Source organism: Asterias rubens, chromosome 16 (assembly GCF_902459465.1).
Source record: "Asterias rubens chromosome 16, eAstRub1.3, whole genome shotgun sequence".
Lineage (NCBI taxonomy): Eukaryota > Metazoa > Echinodermata > Asteroidea > Forcipulatida > Asteriidae > Asterias > Asterias rubens.
In genome coordinates this window covers 13,469,618-13,486,648 of record NC_047077.1, presented here as the reverse complement: position 1 = coordinate 13,486,648, position 17,031 = coordinate 13,469,618, and the positions used below count along the sequence as shown (strand labels likewise).

The window sequence follows — 17,031 nt, the reverse complement described above, 5'->3', positions numbered from 1 at the left end:
AGGCTACAATTATAAAAAAATTACTGTTCACTCAAGCATAAACGTTTCATAAACCATAAAATTCACTCATCAAACAACAACAACAGAAACAACAACAAATTCTTATAATATAGCGCATTTCACAATAAACCGCGCGAATCAATGTGCTTAACATTATTGTGCCCTGGTCATTGGGGCAATAACATCCCTTTACTTCTTTTTCAGCTCCCTGTGGAGTATTATACAGCCCCGAGATGCCGTGGCGCTCCGAAGGCTTTTTCGTTCACACTATCAACCTCTACCCTCGCAGGTACCCATTTGTACCCCTGTGTGAAGAGAAGCAATTATAGTAAAGTATCTTGCTCAAGGACACAAGTGTCGCTACCAGGACTCGAACCCATTGTCTCAACCACCAGAACCACTCGGCCATGACACTCTATAGGACCCAAACTGATCGCAATTTATCATGAATTTCATATCACCCTCAATTTTGTAAGCTACAAAGGCTCCATGAATTTTCAATTTAATTCAATATACATTTATTTCCACAAAACATTTCCACAATATAATAGTAATACATACAAGTACATACAAATGAAAACTAAATGAATAAATAAACTGGCGGAAAACGCGTGGAGGCAAAGCCCAAAATAAGCTCCAAAGGACTTACCTCGCACAAATTGGAAGGCTAATTCCTTCGCAACCTAATTTTCATACCCTTTACAAAAGTGAGCAGTGCTAACTTGCTCATACCAACTCGTCCTAACTTACTCATACCAAGTTATGACAATAACTCGTCCTATACTACTCATACCAAGTTAGGACGATAACTCGTCCTAACTTACTCATACCAAGTTAGGACGATAACTCGTCATAACTTACTCATACCAAGTTAGGACGTGACTCGTCCTAACTTACTCATACCAAGTTAGGACGATAACTCGTCATAACTTACTCATACCAAGTTAGGACGTGACTCGTCCTAACTTACTCATACCAAGTTAGGACGATAACTCGTCCTAACTTACTCATTTCAAGTTAGGACGATAACTCGTCCTAACTTAGGATGGTTTCAGAGTGATCTAAGTCCATGGTTACGGAAATTAACTCGTCCTAAGTCCGAAGATTAATCCTATAAAGTTAAGGAAGAGTTTGATGAAATTGACGACAAGTAAAGGGCGGTCTATTTGGTCTTTTACAGATGCATGATAAACGTAGCCTCGAATATAATCACCGATAAATCACTGTGAAATATAAGATGCCAAACTTGTAAATAACTATGTTTACCGACTGACAGGTACTTTATGCCTGTTTCAATGTAACATTAGCCTCGTAAAAGATATGGATTGTCTGTTATTTCATCTTTTCAAAATGTGTAAACTTACACAAAACGTGTGGGAAATATACCATATGGGAGTTAATAAATAGTCGTATATCTAATATTTGGGTTGCCTTAAAACGAATTCTGAGTTCAACTCATTTTATGGCCACTGTTTTACGACCAGTCTTAGATAGGCTTAAAAACCTTGTCACATACGGCAACTTTAACAGGCAGCTCGGAGGCAACCAACTGCAGTGCATGCTGCAGGACCACTTTGGTAGCACATGATTTTTCAAAAAAGGTCTTTCAATTCACAAACACAATTATTTGAGCATTTTAATGTGAATGGATTCTGTTTATGTTATTTTTTACAAACCAATATATTTTACCGTAAACGCAGTGCTTCGAAGTGAAAATTTCCTCAAAATGCATTTTCTGTATTTCCATATTAGTTTCCACAATAAACAAACGATAAACCATTTAAAGGCAGTAGACACTATTGGCAATCCTTTAAAATAATTATTAGCATAATTATAAACTTTTATTGTTAGTTTAATTATATTTTCAATGCATTTTTTTATATTTCAATTTCATTAATTAACACAATTATTTAAAATTTCAATGCAGTAATTTTTATTGTCCAATAAAACTTATTGTATTTCCAAGAGCTGTTTTAATGTTCAGATAATTTAGGAAACGCAGTTTTGGTCGCTGGATATGGTTGTACCCGCAAGTTTACTATTTATTCATAGTTTCTTCCTAGACAGTATTATACTATTGGTAATTACTCAAAATGATCATTGACATAAAAACCTTACTTGGAAACGAGTGATGGGGAGAGGTTGGTAGTATAAAACATTGGGAGAAACAGCTCCCTCTGAAGTGACGTCGTTTTCGAAAAAGAAGTAATTTTCCACGAATTTGATTTCGAGACCTCGGATTTAGAATTAATTTGAGGTATCGAAATCAAGCGTCTGAAAGCACACTACTTCGTGTGACAGGGGTATTTTTTTTTTTCATTATTATCACACAACTTCGACGACCAATTGAGCTCAAATTTTCACAGGTTTGTTATTTTATGCATATATTGAGATACACCAAGTGACAAGACTGGTCTTTAAAGGCAGTGGACACTATGGGTAATTGTCAATGCCTTCACAGTTGGTGTATCTCAACACATGCATCAAATAACAAACCTGTGAAAATTTGAACTCAATCGGTCATCGAACTTGCGAGATAATAATGAAAGAAAAAACACCCTTGTCACACGAAGTTGTGTGCGTTTAGATGGTTGATTTTGAGACCAAGTTCTAAATCTTAGGTCTCGAAATCAAATTAGTGGAAAACTACTTCTTGCTCGAAAACTATGGCACTTCAGAGGGAGCCGTTTCTCACAATGTTTTATACCATCAACCTCTCCCCATTACTCGTTACCAAGTAAGGTTTTATGCTAATAATTATTTTGAGTAAATACCAACAGTGTCCACCGCCAATAGTGTCCAGTGTGTTTAATTCAACCAGTGTGCTGATGGTCACACTTTGGTATTGTCACTAAACTCGGTTCAGTTTTGTGCTGTCCGATACACTCCAAAATTATTTAATTATGAATATCGTTTTCTGCGTTATGGTACGCTGAATGTAAAGTGGACGGTTGTGGCTCTTCTCGCGTAGCTATATGTTCAAAAAGTGAGCCCAGTATAACAACAAAATATTGCACATGTATACCGTACATGTAGTTTGTGTTAGGAACCGGTTTGTAAACAGCTATTTCTATTATTATTTTGAAACGAAGTCATAAATTAATGAGTTTGCGTGTTACATAAAAAGAAAAAAATGAGGTGATGCCTGAATATATATTTTATACGAAGGTCTTTTAAAGGCACTGGAAACTATTGGTAATTATTCAAAATAATTGTTGGTAAAAAACATTACTTGGTAACAAGCAATGGAGAGAGGTTGATAGTATAAAACGGCTCGAGCCCTCTGAAGTGACGTAGTTTTCGAGAAAGAAGTAATTTTCCACGAATTTGATTTCGATACCTCAGAATTAGATTTTGAGGTCTCAAAATCAAGCATCTGAAAGAACACAACTGCGTGTGACAATGTTTTTTTCTTCTTTCATATAGTTATCGTGCAACTTCGAGGACCTATTGAGCTAAAATGTTCACAGGTTTGTTATTTTGTGCATACTTTATGTTGAGATACACCAATCTGCTCGTCTCCTGAAGTATAAATGTTCATTGAATTGAAAAACATTAAGGGTCCTGAAACTATTGACAAAAAACTCACCCAACTGTTTTAAAGATGCTATGTCAGATTTTTTGCCCCAAACATTAAAACAAATTTTTTTTTTTAGTGAATGGTATTTCAAAGAGTATCACCCGCTTTAACGAAAACAAAGTTAAACTTTTACTTTTAATGGTCAGGAACCATGACAAAAATTTAAAACGTTTCTTATAAAACACATAAGAATTGGCCACGTGATATTATTGTCGGGATCCCGACAAAAACTAAATTTGAGCACTTTATTTTACTGCTACTAACAATTGGCGGACTTTTTCGAGCAATGGCTCAAATGAAGGCTTGTAACTTTCTCGACCCCCATCAAAATACCTATTGAATTTTAAATCAAAATTGTTGGGTCAAATCGGCCAAAAATCTGACATAGCATCTTTAACTGCCAACCCATAGTCCATTTTGCGTCTTTGTCACGTGTCTGTGCATGCCTACCACAAACTTTGGCTTTTATGGTTATGCCCCCCCCCCCCCTGCATTTCCAATTCTCCTCAATATTGTTCTTTGTTTTTGTTGTAATTTTTATTATCTGTTATGGAAATAAATGTCTGGAAATGAAATGATGGTTGTTCACCGCCCAGGTGAACAACCATCACCAAACGTTGCCAAGAACCCTCCCAAGCTGTTGAATCTGAGACACGGTCAACAAATCTAAGAGATAATACAGAATTACAATTTGAGATAATCATCTGTAATTAGTTCCCTCATTGAAGTTTTCAAGAGCTAAGAAATCTCAAGTTACAATCTTGGAGTACCCGTCAGAACGAAGAATGCTCTCGTGAATAAGAGCACGGTCTAGTGTAATACAGATTAGTATCCCAACGAACCAATTAAAAAGTGAGACGCGGATAGACGAAGTTTAAAACAGAACAGGGTGGATGTTTTCCCTGTGGGCAGAATTATTGGTGATCCACAGAATTACAGCAATCGTGGCCGTGCAGACTAGTTCACTGGACCCATGCTTTGGTGTTGTTAGCAGCAGTAGTGGTTTCGAATCCCGGTCATGACACTTGACCACTTGTTCCCTTGAGCAAGCCACTTAGCCATAATTGCTTCGTTAAAAATGTGGGAAGGTAGTGTATTCTGCTCCGTCAGCCAGGCGACGGTCCTTATAGAGGATGAGAACACCCCTTACAAATATTCTGCTTTTTCATTGGTTTAGAGCACGTCACATGATATGTCTTAGTTTTACTAGACGGCGGCCGTGTGATGTACATCGTTTGCCGTGTGATAGTCCGACGACTATCACACGGCGTGCAGTACCCAGGCGTCTTTTTACCCACCTCGAACCCAATCAGTTGCACATCTGTGTATCTGAAACGCGCGTACCAACGTTACGGGTGCGAAGATGATAAAATGGTCTGTTGGTGTGTTATAAAACAAACATTGACTTCTTTAACTCGTGATTGGTTAAAACTACGACTCCCTCGGTGATCCCCGGACCGTTCCATTACCCCTCGGCTGCGCCTCGGGAAAATAGAAGGCTCCGGGGATCACCTCGGGAGTAGTAGTTTTAACCAGAGCACTCGAAGCAGTCAATATTAATTGTGTATACTATCTTTACGGACCTTTATAAGGGGGTAACCCTGACGGTTAAGCCCCAAGAGTATAGGTGGCAACGTGCCCCGTGTGACAGTTGATTAGGGTCAACCACAGGGTAAGGACAGAGATTGTCAACAGCCCATCAGTTCAGTTGTGTAGCCATCACCTTTGAAGTGGGTGTCCAGTCTTGTGATACAAGGCGATTTCTCATAACAAACATAAATTCGTTAAGTGTGTCTACCGAACGCAAAGACTTCTGTTAGGTTTGGAGTCAGAACTAGGTCGACCCGGAGAAACTATAACTCGAACACACTAGGGTCAGACCTGGGTCAACTTGGGTAAGCTATATCGAACACACTTGGGTCAGACGTGGGTTGACTAGGGGCAGCTAATCGTACAATGGGGTCAGACCTGGGTCAACCCGGGGAAGCTGTCGGACACACTGGGGTCAGACGTGGGTCTACTAGGGGCAGCTAATCGAACAATGTGGTCAGACCTGGGTCAATCCGGGGAACCTATACTCGAACACGCCAAATACACCAGTACACTTAATAAAATTGTCCATCTCAGGAAATAAGACACCAATGTAAAATTGCCGTAGTATTCTTGAAGATACCACACGAAAAGATGTCCCCTTTTCCCTCGTTTTGGCCACTCTAAAACAAAAAAACCGCATCGGCTGAAACTAATTTTCAGAGATTAAAAGTAAACACAAAGTGACGTGCTCAAATATTGTTTTCACTGTGTGTTGACAACGTCACGCGTGTTCGTTCGGTCCCCGGGCAGCCTCTTCTTAAATAATCTTACAATTTGACCACTTCATGTATCGATTTATAATTAAGATAGTCTCTAAGAAGGAGTCGAAGCTTAAGACATTATCTTCTGTAATAAAAGTTCATCTCCGAACACTTGACAATTTTATTGTTTGATGAGTGGCGACGGACGATTGCCGTAAACCACTCACAGCCCGTGTTCTTGGAATAATTACGGTACGACTTGAGTGGTTTCTGAGCGTCACTCGTCATGGAAGAAACACTTGTGTAAACTTGCATTGGAGCTAGCTTGGATGCGAAGGGAAGAATTGTTAAAAATGCTTTAGATTCGAGAAAGTTGTGTGCTTTATTTTTTTATAGGAACTGGACACTAATAGTAATGCGAATTTATATAGACGTCCTGGGGCTGTTTTCGCAGCGACTGTTTGCCAGGAGCATGCATGTCAACATTTTGGGAGAATTTTGCGACGTGAAAATCCGTATCGCCTTCGCATTCGCATGGACCGGGCTTCATGCTAAAACCATGGAGTTGAAAATTAGTATGTGTGGCAACAGCTCCCAGATTTGTTTTGTTCTCGCTTTCAAACATGATTAAGGCACCGAATATGAGCTCACGCATACTCAAAAAAGATTGGAATCATTTTCAATTCGTGTGTCCAGTGGATAAATGAAAATATGTTTGTGCAATTGTGGTAAAAGCATGAAACTTGGCACACATGTACTTATACCGACACACAAATTGTGCCATCTCTGAGTTCCGTTGCAGTCATTTTTCAAAATGACCGCCAAACCCTTCGTATATATTTAACGCATTATGGTCCACCATTTGCCAAATGGCGGTCTAACAGCCACAAACCTCCGTAAAAAAATCAGCGGCATCCGTTCTGGAAACAAATTATATGTTATAAGGGTTATTCACTATAAAATATATTATAAATACCTCTGGAGCACAGCTCCTGCCATTTTGGAAGATGGCGTCCTGTTTCTCAATGGTGGCCCTAATAGTTAAAAACGTGTAGAAAATACTTTCGTTCGTAAGTTTTCACAATGCTAAATATTTATGTCAGATTATAGGCCAAATTACATTTATATCATTTTTGCGGACGCCTCAGTTTGGTTACCTTCAAGCCTCGGTTTGGTTACCGTTCAGCCTCAATTTGGTTCCCTTGTTCTGCTTAGATTTGTATGGTTGTATTGAGCAAAACCATCCAAGAGTGACCTGTGGTTAAACTCTGTATCCGCGTTCTGTTACACACATTCATTATTTGATAAATATTGCGATATAACATTCTTTGGGTATTTTTTTTCGTGAAGAATTCGATACACTATGGTAATACTATGACACGTACTATATCTCAGCTGCACAAACAATCGCTATCAATCCGTGTCTGAATCTCGCGCCTAAAATGTATTGCTTTATCTGAAACTTCATTACCTCGGTATTTATTATGAAAGTCGAGTAAATAGACTGAATCAATGTTTTGTTTCATCAATTAAAGGCAGTGGACACTATTGGTAATTACTCAAAATAATTATTAGCATAAAACCTTACTTGGTGGACGAGTATAATGGGGAGAGGTTGATAGTATAAAACATTGTGGGAAATGGCTCCCTCTGAAGTAAAGTAGTTTTCAAGAAAGAAGTAATTTTCCACGAATTTGATTTCGAGACCTCAGGTTTAGAATTTGAGGTCTCGAAATCAACTTCGACTACCACTTGAGCTCAAATTTTCACAGGTTTGTTATTTTATGCATTTTGTTGAGATACACCAAATGAGAAGACAGGTCTTGACTATATAATTACCGAAAGTGACCAGTGTCTTTAATGTGAAATTTGGAACTTGTAGGGAGCAAAGGTAGTAAAAGGAGGGAATTTGTAATGGAATGGTTTAAGTTTTGTTTGTGGTCTATTTATCGTATAAAGGATGTTATTTCATACACACAAAGAGATCAATACATACAACACTAGGTACCAAATCAATCTCTCTTCGTTTGCTTTACCCCTTGCTAGGTGTTGAGTTTATCAGAGACATATATCCTGACACCAGTGTGTACTGTCAATAACTATTATCAACCTTCTTCTCAGGTCAAATAATGAATGACTAGTGCCCTTATTTGCCATTGACCTTTCTATCGTCACAGCCCGAGTTTTTGCCAACCAAAGCTGGAAAACTATGGGAAGTCATTATATGGGAAGCAGAAACAAATAGGTATAACAAAATATAGTCTGTAGAAAGGCTACACAAATAAATATATCGTTCAAGCTGATCAAGAAACTGATTAAAAACATGGATTTTTTCCAGTTTGACCCATTCTGGGTCATTTTTGTTTTTGTAACAGACCCATAATCAGCACTGACCCAGAAATAAGCCAGTCAGTGGTAGATTTCTCAAAGTTAACTGCTATAAAATAAGAACTATAGTCTCTTAGGACTCGTTGGGAGTTGTTAAAAAAAATTAAGGCTGGTGACGAGTGGTCCTAAGTAAGGACGAGCAACTCGTCCTAGTCCTTACTCTTTGTAAAAACCAATACAGCAGCCGATTTCACGAAACGTTAGGATTAATCCTATCTCGAGTTAGGACAATTAGTGTCCTATAACTTAGGGTGGGTTCCATGTGTCATAAACTGTAGTGCTTTAGGAACTCAACTCGTCCTATAAGTCCTAAACTAGGAAAAGTTTGGTGAAACCGATGGCTGGACCTTTAAGAAACGGAACCGGTCAATTCTGACCACTTTTTTTATAGTGTATCGCTCAAAGAATTTAGTTTAAACTGTTTTCATAAACAGTTCCGAAGCCGCTTGATGGGGCGTTCCCTGCTTTCGCCATTGACACGGTGGGTTTGCTCGATGCGAACATTAAACTTAGTTCAAACAAAGTTTCAAAACCGCATGATGACGAGGCGTTCCCTGCATTGGCTGTTGATATCGGTGGGTTGGCTCAATGCGAGCAACAGCCCGAACAACTCTTTGATTATTGTTCGTTTTTTTCCGGTTTTTTTTCCATTTTTATTATTCTTCTCCGAGTCGATTGTCCGCAAGAAAAAGCATAGTTGCGAAGCTTGCATTCAGTTAAAACTTTGCACAATAACCAGTAGATGATACACAAGTTGTTGACCCCACTTTGACCTTGTCTTCCGGTTCAAATTGGACGTTGAAATTCAAAAATTCATATCTAAAGAACTACGCAAAGATTGTAAATGTACAACACGTGTAGTATAGTGTCACGCTCCAGTGCTCAGCCATAGAGCGCCCTAGCTTCGTGTATAGTCGCGTTCAAGGCGTTTTCAAAATACATTTCCCCCTTTCAATAAGTAAGTCTCTTCTACAGTATTTAATAAGTTCATATTTCCTCAACCACATAAGCTATTTTGTCAATCTTTACATCATATGAAAGAGCTTTACGTACTTTATAAAAATGAAGATGTTGGTGACCTTCTCTTGACCTTTTGACTTGTCTTAAGCAAGGCTATGAATTGAAAAATTTGCTAGGTACGCAACAAGCACAAAATCGACCGTTAAAGGGTATAATATGTACTTTTTCCTAACAAAAAACACAATGTCCACAGATTTACATTAAACTTACACAGTTTGAAGATTATGGTAGTAGAAAGCTTCCCTTGAAATTTTACTTACTGAGGTGCTGTAGTTTTTGAGAAATGAGTAAAAGTAATAATTTGTGTCTCAGTTTTAGCATGTAAAAACGTATTAACCAGTTATGCTATGGTTTTGGTATAATATGATAACTGGTTTTACTCATTTCTCAAAAACTACACAACCTTAGTTAGTAATAATTGAAGGGAAGCTTTCCACTATCATTCTCTTCAAACCCTGTAAGTTTAATGTAAATCTGTGGACATTTTGAAAAAGTACCCGAATCCTTTAAGCAGCTCTATGAAACTGGGCCCTGCTCTAGCAGCGGTAAGAGATCTGCTCCAGTAGCGCAAACCTTGTAGGTTCGAATCCCAACCATTTTATAAAACACAATGGGTTAGGATTAAAGGGGTTAAGTTTTGATTTAAAAAAGTAGGTGTGCACACCGAACAATTAGTGTTTGTAAATATACAACCACTACATGTAAAGTTTTTCTTTATAAATCTTTTTCGAAAGAGCCATATACCCGAAGACACTCGTGTAGTGGTTAAGAAATGGCAGTTTTAGATGTGGTAGGCAACCATTATAGAGGGAAACCCCAAACAATTACGTAGGGTCTCAACAATCAATCCACACGATTCAAGCCTTCGTCCCTAGATTTTAACTGGAGTGTGTACTAAAAGTTCACATGCTTAAATTTTCACCTTAGTTTGTATTTGTGAATTATTCATGTTTGGAGCATTATCAAGGGTTTTTTATTGTCATTTATGAGCTAGCAACTATTAGTGCAACTTTTGACATTACAAACAATATTAGCTCCCCATTTAACTGTTTACATCTGTTTTCATATATAAAAGTCATAAAAAAACTTAATAATTTTTGTTTATGACTTTTATATTTATGAAAGCAGATGTAAACAGATGGAACCCTTAAAGGCAGTGGACACTATTGGTAATTACTCAAAATAATTATCAGCATAAAACTTATATTGGTGACGAGTAATGGGGAGAGGTTGATAGTATAAAACATTGTACGATTATATATAAATAATTGTGTAAAGATTAAATAATGGTTAAATAATGAATTATATATAAAATAATGAAATATTTGTAAATAGTTGCGTTAAATAATAAGTTTACACTTGGCGCCTCACAAGGGAACGTGTTCCTTTAATTGTTAGTTGTTCGAGCAACAGCCGTTTTGATGCTTTACCATAATACACATCGAGAAAAAAAATTCTTTGCATTTTGACGAGCTATTAACAACACTTATTTCATTGACTCAAACACTGACCCGACGATATCCGAACACCTTGTGTTTGTTTCTACAAACACTAATGTAGGGATTCGCAGGCGGCGCGGTCCCTGTTTGGCTACGGTTAAGCGTTGCCGGGTTTTGGGGGAGTGTTCCCCCGGTCAGGAGATCAATTCACCACTCGTTTACACCAAGGTTTAAGAACTCTCTTCATCAACCTTTATTTATTAATCCTCTTGAATTCGAAATATGTCTCTCTATTTATCCATATCTTTATCCGTTGATTATTCTTATATATATCTATCCCCAACACCGCCAGTAGACTACTGACGACAAATCAATGACATCAAGTCAAGTCCAGTGTATAGATTGCAACTGCTGAAAAGAGTACACAACGATAGTGTTTTATAAAATAAAGTAAACAGTCTTGCTACCTTTATGGGGTCATAAACGTATAGTTATTAACTCTTTATAACCTCTTTATATTGAATGTAGAATCTTATAAGATTACAATAATTATGTCAGTGAAGATTTACTCACCAACTGCCAGCAGTAGAAAATGGTGTGGTTACATCGCACGCCAAAATAACAGTGTCACCCCAACTGCATATAGCTCGCAGACGGCCTACTCACACGTTCGCTTATTAATGCGCGAAGCCTAGACAAGGGCATAATGGTCTCCACAACGGCAGCTGGGCAGTAATACTCACATCAAAAGTTACTGAACATAATTAAATCGTTTATACATCATGAAATGGAGATTATTATTTTAATCTACATGTTTACCAACAGGCAGTGACGTCCTGTTTCCATGGCGGACGATCACAGCAACCACTGACGTAAACAAACTATTATTTAAAGGGGCAGTATCAGGGACTATTTCCAAGTTCCCACACTAAATTCTAGTTAATCTTTAATTTTAAACTGTTTTCATACACAGTTCCGAAGCCCCTTGATGAGGCAATCCCTGCATTCGCTGTCGACATCGGTGGGTTTGCTCAATGCGAGAGCCAGTTATTAATTTGCTCCACTGGGAGTGTTAACGGAAGCGACTGTCCAGAACCATGCATCAAGTTGACTTCCACACAATACTGCTGGTGTGACCAGGGATGCCTTGCTTACGGAGACTGCTGCTATGAGTCCTCTGCAGACGCCTGCTACCAGTCCTCGGAGGAGGTCCATGGGGAGCTCTCAAACGCCGGTGGAGGCAGCGGCCAAGAAGAGGAATGCATCCGCACTTCCTTGATCGATGTGAATGGCAGACCACCATCAAAGCCGGACTACCGTGGCCATTGGCTGGTGACTGGATGTCCTACTGGTTATCGAAACCATGAGGTTGACTCCAGATGTTCCTCGCCGCAGCCTTCCTTCGTAGGGCTGAAGATTGCCAGCAATGACAGCGACGAGCTTGTTCATTCAATACCGGTGTCAGCACAGTCGGCTGATGGTGTGTGGAGGCACTACGCCAATATGTATTGTGCGTTCTGTCAAGGAGTCAAGCTCCAAGACCTGATACCGTGGAATCTCACCAAGAAAGAATGCAAGGACGTGTCATACGACCCGATATCAGGGAGCTTTGTGGATGTAGAATGTGAGGAGGTGGTATACCAATTTCAGCCAAGAAGGTGGACTGATGACTCCGTGACCTTAATCACGCTGCCACGAAGTTGTTTCCCCGATGTGATTGAAAGTTGTCCAGGAGGGGGCTTGGGAGCTTGGGCTGCGGATCTCTGCGGTGCCTACCAAGCAGCGATTAACATCGATGGCGTGTGGTATAAAAACCCACACTGTGTTGTATGTAACAATCAATGGTCAAACATCAATCCTTACTGTTACGCCCCACGGGCTGTGATCGGGTCAACAGGCTCACCCATCTCTATTCCCTTTGACTTCCCTTCGCTCGCTGACCACGCCTTTGACTCTGTCTCACTGATTCTCCAATGTCCCATCGGCTTCAACTTCTCGTTGGATACTCAGACATGTATCCCCAGCGGTGGGGTTAGTGGGCTCTCATGCAGTGTAGACGTGCCTGTTGTTAACGTAGAGGTATCATTCTCCATTAACGAAACCATCATTGGTAACAACACCTGGTTAGAAGCGTTCCTGTTGCTGTTTGTAGACGCCCTCTATCTCGACCATCAGGCCATTGAGGGCGTCCACGAAATCCAACAAGACTCACAGTCTAACAGTTTTCCTGCATTAGACCACATCATCGCATTCGACATCATCAACATAAGCACGGTGTGGACAGCGTTTAATTCGTTGACTAATCAAATGGCTTCGATGGGTAGTATGGTTGCCGACAGTATCCCGGGGCTGATGGTCTTGCGTGTTAACCTGACAGAGACCTGTTCAGGTAATCTGTCCCTCAACGAATGTTCAGCAACTAGCTTCGATGTCGATGACGTCATGTTCCATGTAGTCGATGGTACCCCGTATTTCTACCAGAACGACACACCAGCTCTACATCTCGCCGAGGGCATCATACTCCACGTGGTGTACACTCTACAGAACGACTCCTTCTTTCATGGAGGTGTGTCAAGACAGCTTCTCTTTTGCAACATGTCAACCACGCTGCTCTGCTATCACATCAAGCTGTCGAGTCCCTCGCAGTATATCGTCCAAGAGGGCGTCATTAAGTTCAAAGTTGACGGGAGGGTCTATGAATCCACCGAGTATCTCATCTTCCCAGATGGCAGTGCTCAGGTCTGCAAGGATAATTTCAGGGACCCTTGGTTAGCGTATTCGCGCCCGCAAGAGATCATCAACATCGTTGGTACCTCCATTTCATCACTGGCTCTCGTCTTAACCTTCGTCACATACAGCGTGTTTCCGAGTCTGCGCACTGTGCCCGGGAAGGCGACCATGAACTTTGTGGTTGCGCTCTTTGCAGCTGAGATTTTACTCCTGGTTGGTGGATACATACCACGTGACTCAACGGGAGTTTGTACTGGCATGGCAGTCGCGTTGCATTACATCTGGTTGGCTTGCTTCTTTTGGATGACGGCTCTTGGGTAAGTAAAGTGTTTCTCTTTATGGTGTGTCGCGGCCGAGCACTCTACATCGGACATGGTGGCCGAATTAGCGGAGTGTGGGTTCGATTCTCTATCCTTGACCATGCATAAATGGAACACTCCAGGACTGGGTTTCACAAAGCAATAGAATCCCTTAAAGACAAATTGTCAATATCACCACAGTAAATTGCATTGTTGCGATCAACCTAAGCTCTTTGTGAAATCGGCCCCTGAAACTTTCTCAACTGATTGAGGCAATCCCAAGATACTTATTGGCGCATGGGGAATCCAACACATCCCCATAAGTGCCTTGCTCATTGACACAGTGTATGTCATGACCGGGATTTGAACCCTCACTCTGATGAATCAACCAGTATTACCTGAGTCAGATGCAGCAGAGCGTTCAGCCACGACAAACCATCTAACTTTTGATGTTGTTCACAGAAGATGACATCTTTGCATTCCAGTCTGCGATTTTCGTAAAAGGATTTTTAACATAAACTTTACCCAATAGTGTGCAGTTGTGTTCGATACCACGTGCTTTTTGAGGAAAATGTAATAGTTTATTATCGACGAGAGGGTCTGGTTTAACACATCTTTTATGTGAGGACAGTTTAAAATTAATATACTTTTGAATAACTTTGACTGCATCCCCTATCAAACTTGTAATACTTGTATGTGCTGTGTGCTAAAGATGAAATCAAATTTAAATAAATAACATTACCAGTTCCACTGCTAAAATATTTCATAAAAGCCCGTTTTCTATATTTTTGTTCGACGTATTAGATATGACGTCAGTCGCACATTTTCCGTTCGGGCGGGGCCTAGATTGACTGACAGCAGTAGCCACGCCCTCTTGTGGATGTGTCTCTTTAGCTGGGGTACCCCATTGCTCGCCCTCGCCGCCTGCCTTCCTGTGCATTTCATCTCGCCCTCCACCCCCGGGGTCGACTTCTCCTATGGTCGAGGTGGAACCTGTTGGATACGCCCGGAGATGGCGAACCTGATGGCCTTCGGTTTGCCGGTGATGGCGTCCTTGATCGTTAACTGTGTACTGTTCATCAATACGATTATAGGCTTGCGTGCGTCGAAGAAGATCACTAGATTTATTGAGAGGGATAAGTCGGCAGTGCAGAGGGCTAGAGATGAGTTTTTCATCTATCTGAAGGTACGCACATCATGAACAGCTGAAAGAGAATAGTCATTCTTGAATAACGCCCTAATGTTCAAAAGTTCATCATGACTGTTTCAAAATTATTTTGCTCTTAAAAAAGTGTTCAAGGCAGTGGACACTATTGGTAATTACTCAAAATAATTATCAGCATAAAACCTCACTTGGTAACGAGTAACATTGTGAGAAACGGCTCCCTCTGAAGTGACATAGTTTTCGAGAAAAAAAGTAATTTTCCACGAATTTGATTTCGAGACCTTAAGTTTAGATTTAATTTTGAGGTCTCGAAATCAAGCATCTAAACGCACACAACTTCGTGTGACAAGGGTGTTTTTTTCTTTCATAGTTATCTCGCAACTCCGACGACCAATCGAGCTCAAATTTTCACAGGTTTGTTATTTTATGCATAGTATTGTTGATATACACCAAGTGAGAAGACTGGTCTTTGACAATTACCAATAGTGTACACTGTCTTTAAGTGCAATGGCATTGACACAAGTTAACACAAGGTTATAGAGACTCGTTGTTTCTTATACCACTTCCATGAGGGCCTTATCTGTTGGAAACTATATATTATTGCAAAATATTTGTATAAGGATGTGGTTTTTATTCTTTACCAATCCAGTATAAATTGTATTTGGATACCGGAAAAACTATAGTAGTGGACACACAAGTATCAGGCAAAGTTATTAAAATTGTACAAACAAATACCAACAAGTTTTTACCAAAGGTGACAAGATGATTTTATTGTGAATTTATTATTCCATGTCATATCGTCTACTAAGTTTCTATTCAGATGGACACAGGGAAAGTAGTGTACTTTCAAATGGAGGTTTTTACAAGAAGTTTCAGGTTTTTCTTCCATGCTATATCTATCATAGGTTTCTGTCAAATTAGTGTACAAACATAAGAAGTATTTTCAAGAAGATTTGTTTGTTTCCATGCTATATCCGTCTATAGGTTTCCGTTTTGATGGGCTTGACTTGGGTGTGGTTTTTCCTGGCCGGTTTTACCGGAGCAACCGTCCTTCTCTACATAGCCACCATCCTCAACGCATTCCACGGTGTGTTTGTCTTCGTCGCATTCGTCTGTACACGTCGGGTCTGGACCATGTGGCGACGAAAGCTCGACATTGGAGGGCGCAAAGCAACCTCCACAACGACGAGCACTACGAACACCATCTCAGGGAAGAGAGGAAGGTGTTCGGACGGGGCTATGACCAAGACGTCTTCGATTGGGACGGCAGAGGGCCTTGCGAGTGGTAGCCCATCACGTGAGGGAAAGAAGTTCAATGGGACCCGTCTGTGATGAATGAACAAACGAACAAGCAAACAAACAAGCAAACAAACAAACAAACAAACAAACAAACAAACAAAAAACAGAAAACAAACAAACAAACAAACAAACAAACAAACAAACAACACCAAACAAACAAACAAACAAACAGAAACAGACGATGATATTTTTATTTTTATTCCAGTAAAAAGACAAAAGTCGCAAGCTAAACAAATAAAATTCCATTTCATAATGGGTCAGACATTGTGAACTTGCACTAACTATAAAAGCTCCCGGTCAGAATTGACCCGGATCTTGGTCACGCGAGGACTGACGCAGAGTCCGTGTCAAACCGGCCGGAAAGTTTCCGCGTCAAACTGACGACCCTGAAACACGGTAAAAATATAATTGTGTGGTAAATTTGAATAAAGAAAAATAGTCCAGCGTTGTGTGACACGACTGATTTTAATGTTTGTACGCTCCTGTTTATAACCCTAACCCTCGTAGCCGGCTATAACTATGTAAATCATAATACGATGGGTTTTCGGAACATTATGTTTGCCAACTAAACGATTTAGACATTATTGTGACTAGTTAAATTAGCCTTGTGAGTAGACTAATGGTGTCTAATATAATAATGTGTTGATTAGTCCAGTGATTTTTGTTTTCTTGATCTAACGGCCTCAAACCTTTTATTAGTCTCGTGCAATAGACGTTCGATTGAATGCGAACAATGCGCTTGCGGCTTGTTTGCATCTCAATAAAGAATTACTAGTGATCACAGTGAATTTGTAAATATTATTTGAATAATGAATTA

General features: G+C 39.9%; 1 protein-coding gene across 1 annotated transcript; it reads left to right on the top strand.

Annotated features, from left to right (window-relative positions):
• Positions 1 to 276: 276 nt before the first annotated feature.
• On the top strand, positions 277 to 16,327 carry LOC117300833. Its single transcript, XM_033784679.1, has 4 exons — positions 277 to 289; positions 11,695 to 13,768; positions 14,555 to 14,936; positions 15,900 to 16,327. The coding sequence occupies exons 2-4, from the start codon at positions 12,225 to 12,227 to the stop codon at positions 16,245 to 16,247; spliced, it is 2,274 nt and encodes a 757-aa protein (XP_033640570.1). The 5' UTR covers positions 277 to 289; positions 11,695 to 12,224; the 3' UTR covers positions 16,248 to 16,327.
• Positions 16,328 to 17,031: the final 704 nt, after the last annotated feature.

Bases quoted from the DNA above. Each gene is read 5' to 3' on its own strand.
- LOC117300833 (XM_033784679.1), top strand. From the start codon at position 12,225: ATGTATTGTGCGTTCTGTCAAGGAGTCAAGCTCCAAGACCTGATACCG. The intron at 13,769-14,554 runs GTAAGTAAAGTG...TCGACGTATTAG, and splicing joins TTTTGGATGACGGCTCTTGG to ATATGACGTCAGTCGCACAT. The intron at 14,937-15,899 runs GTACGCACATCA...ATCCGTCTATAG, and splicing joins AGTTTTTCATCTATCTGAAG to GTTTCCGTTTTGATGGGCTT.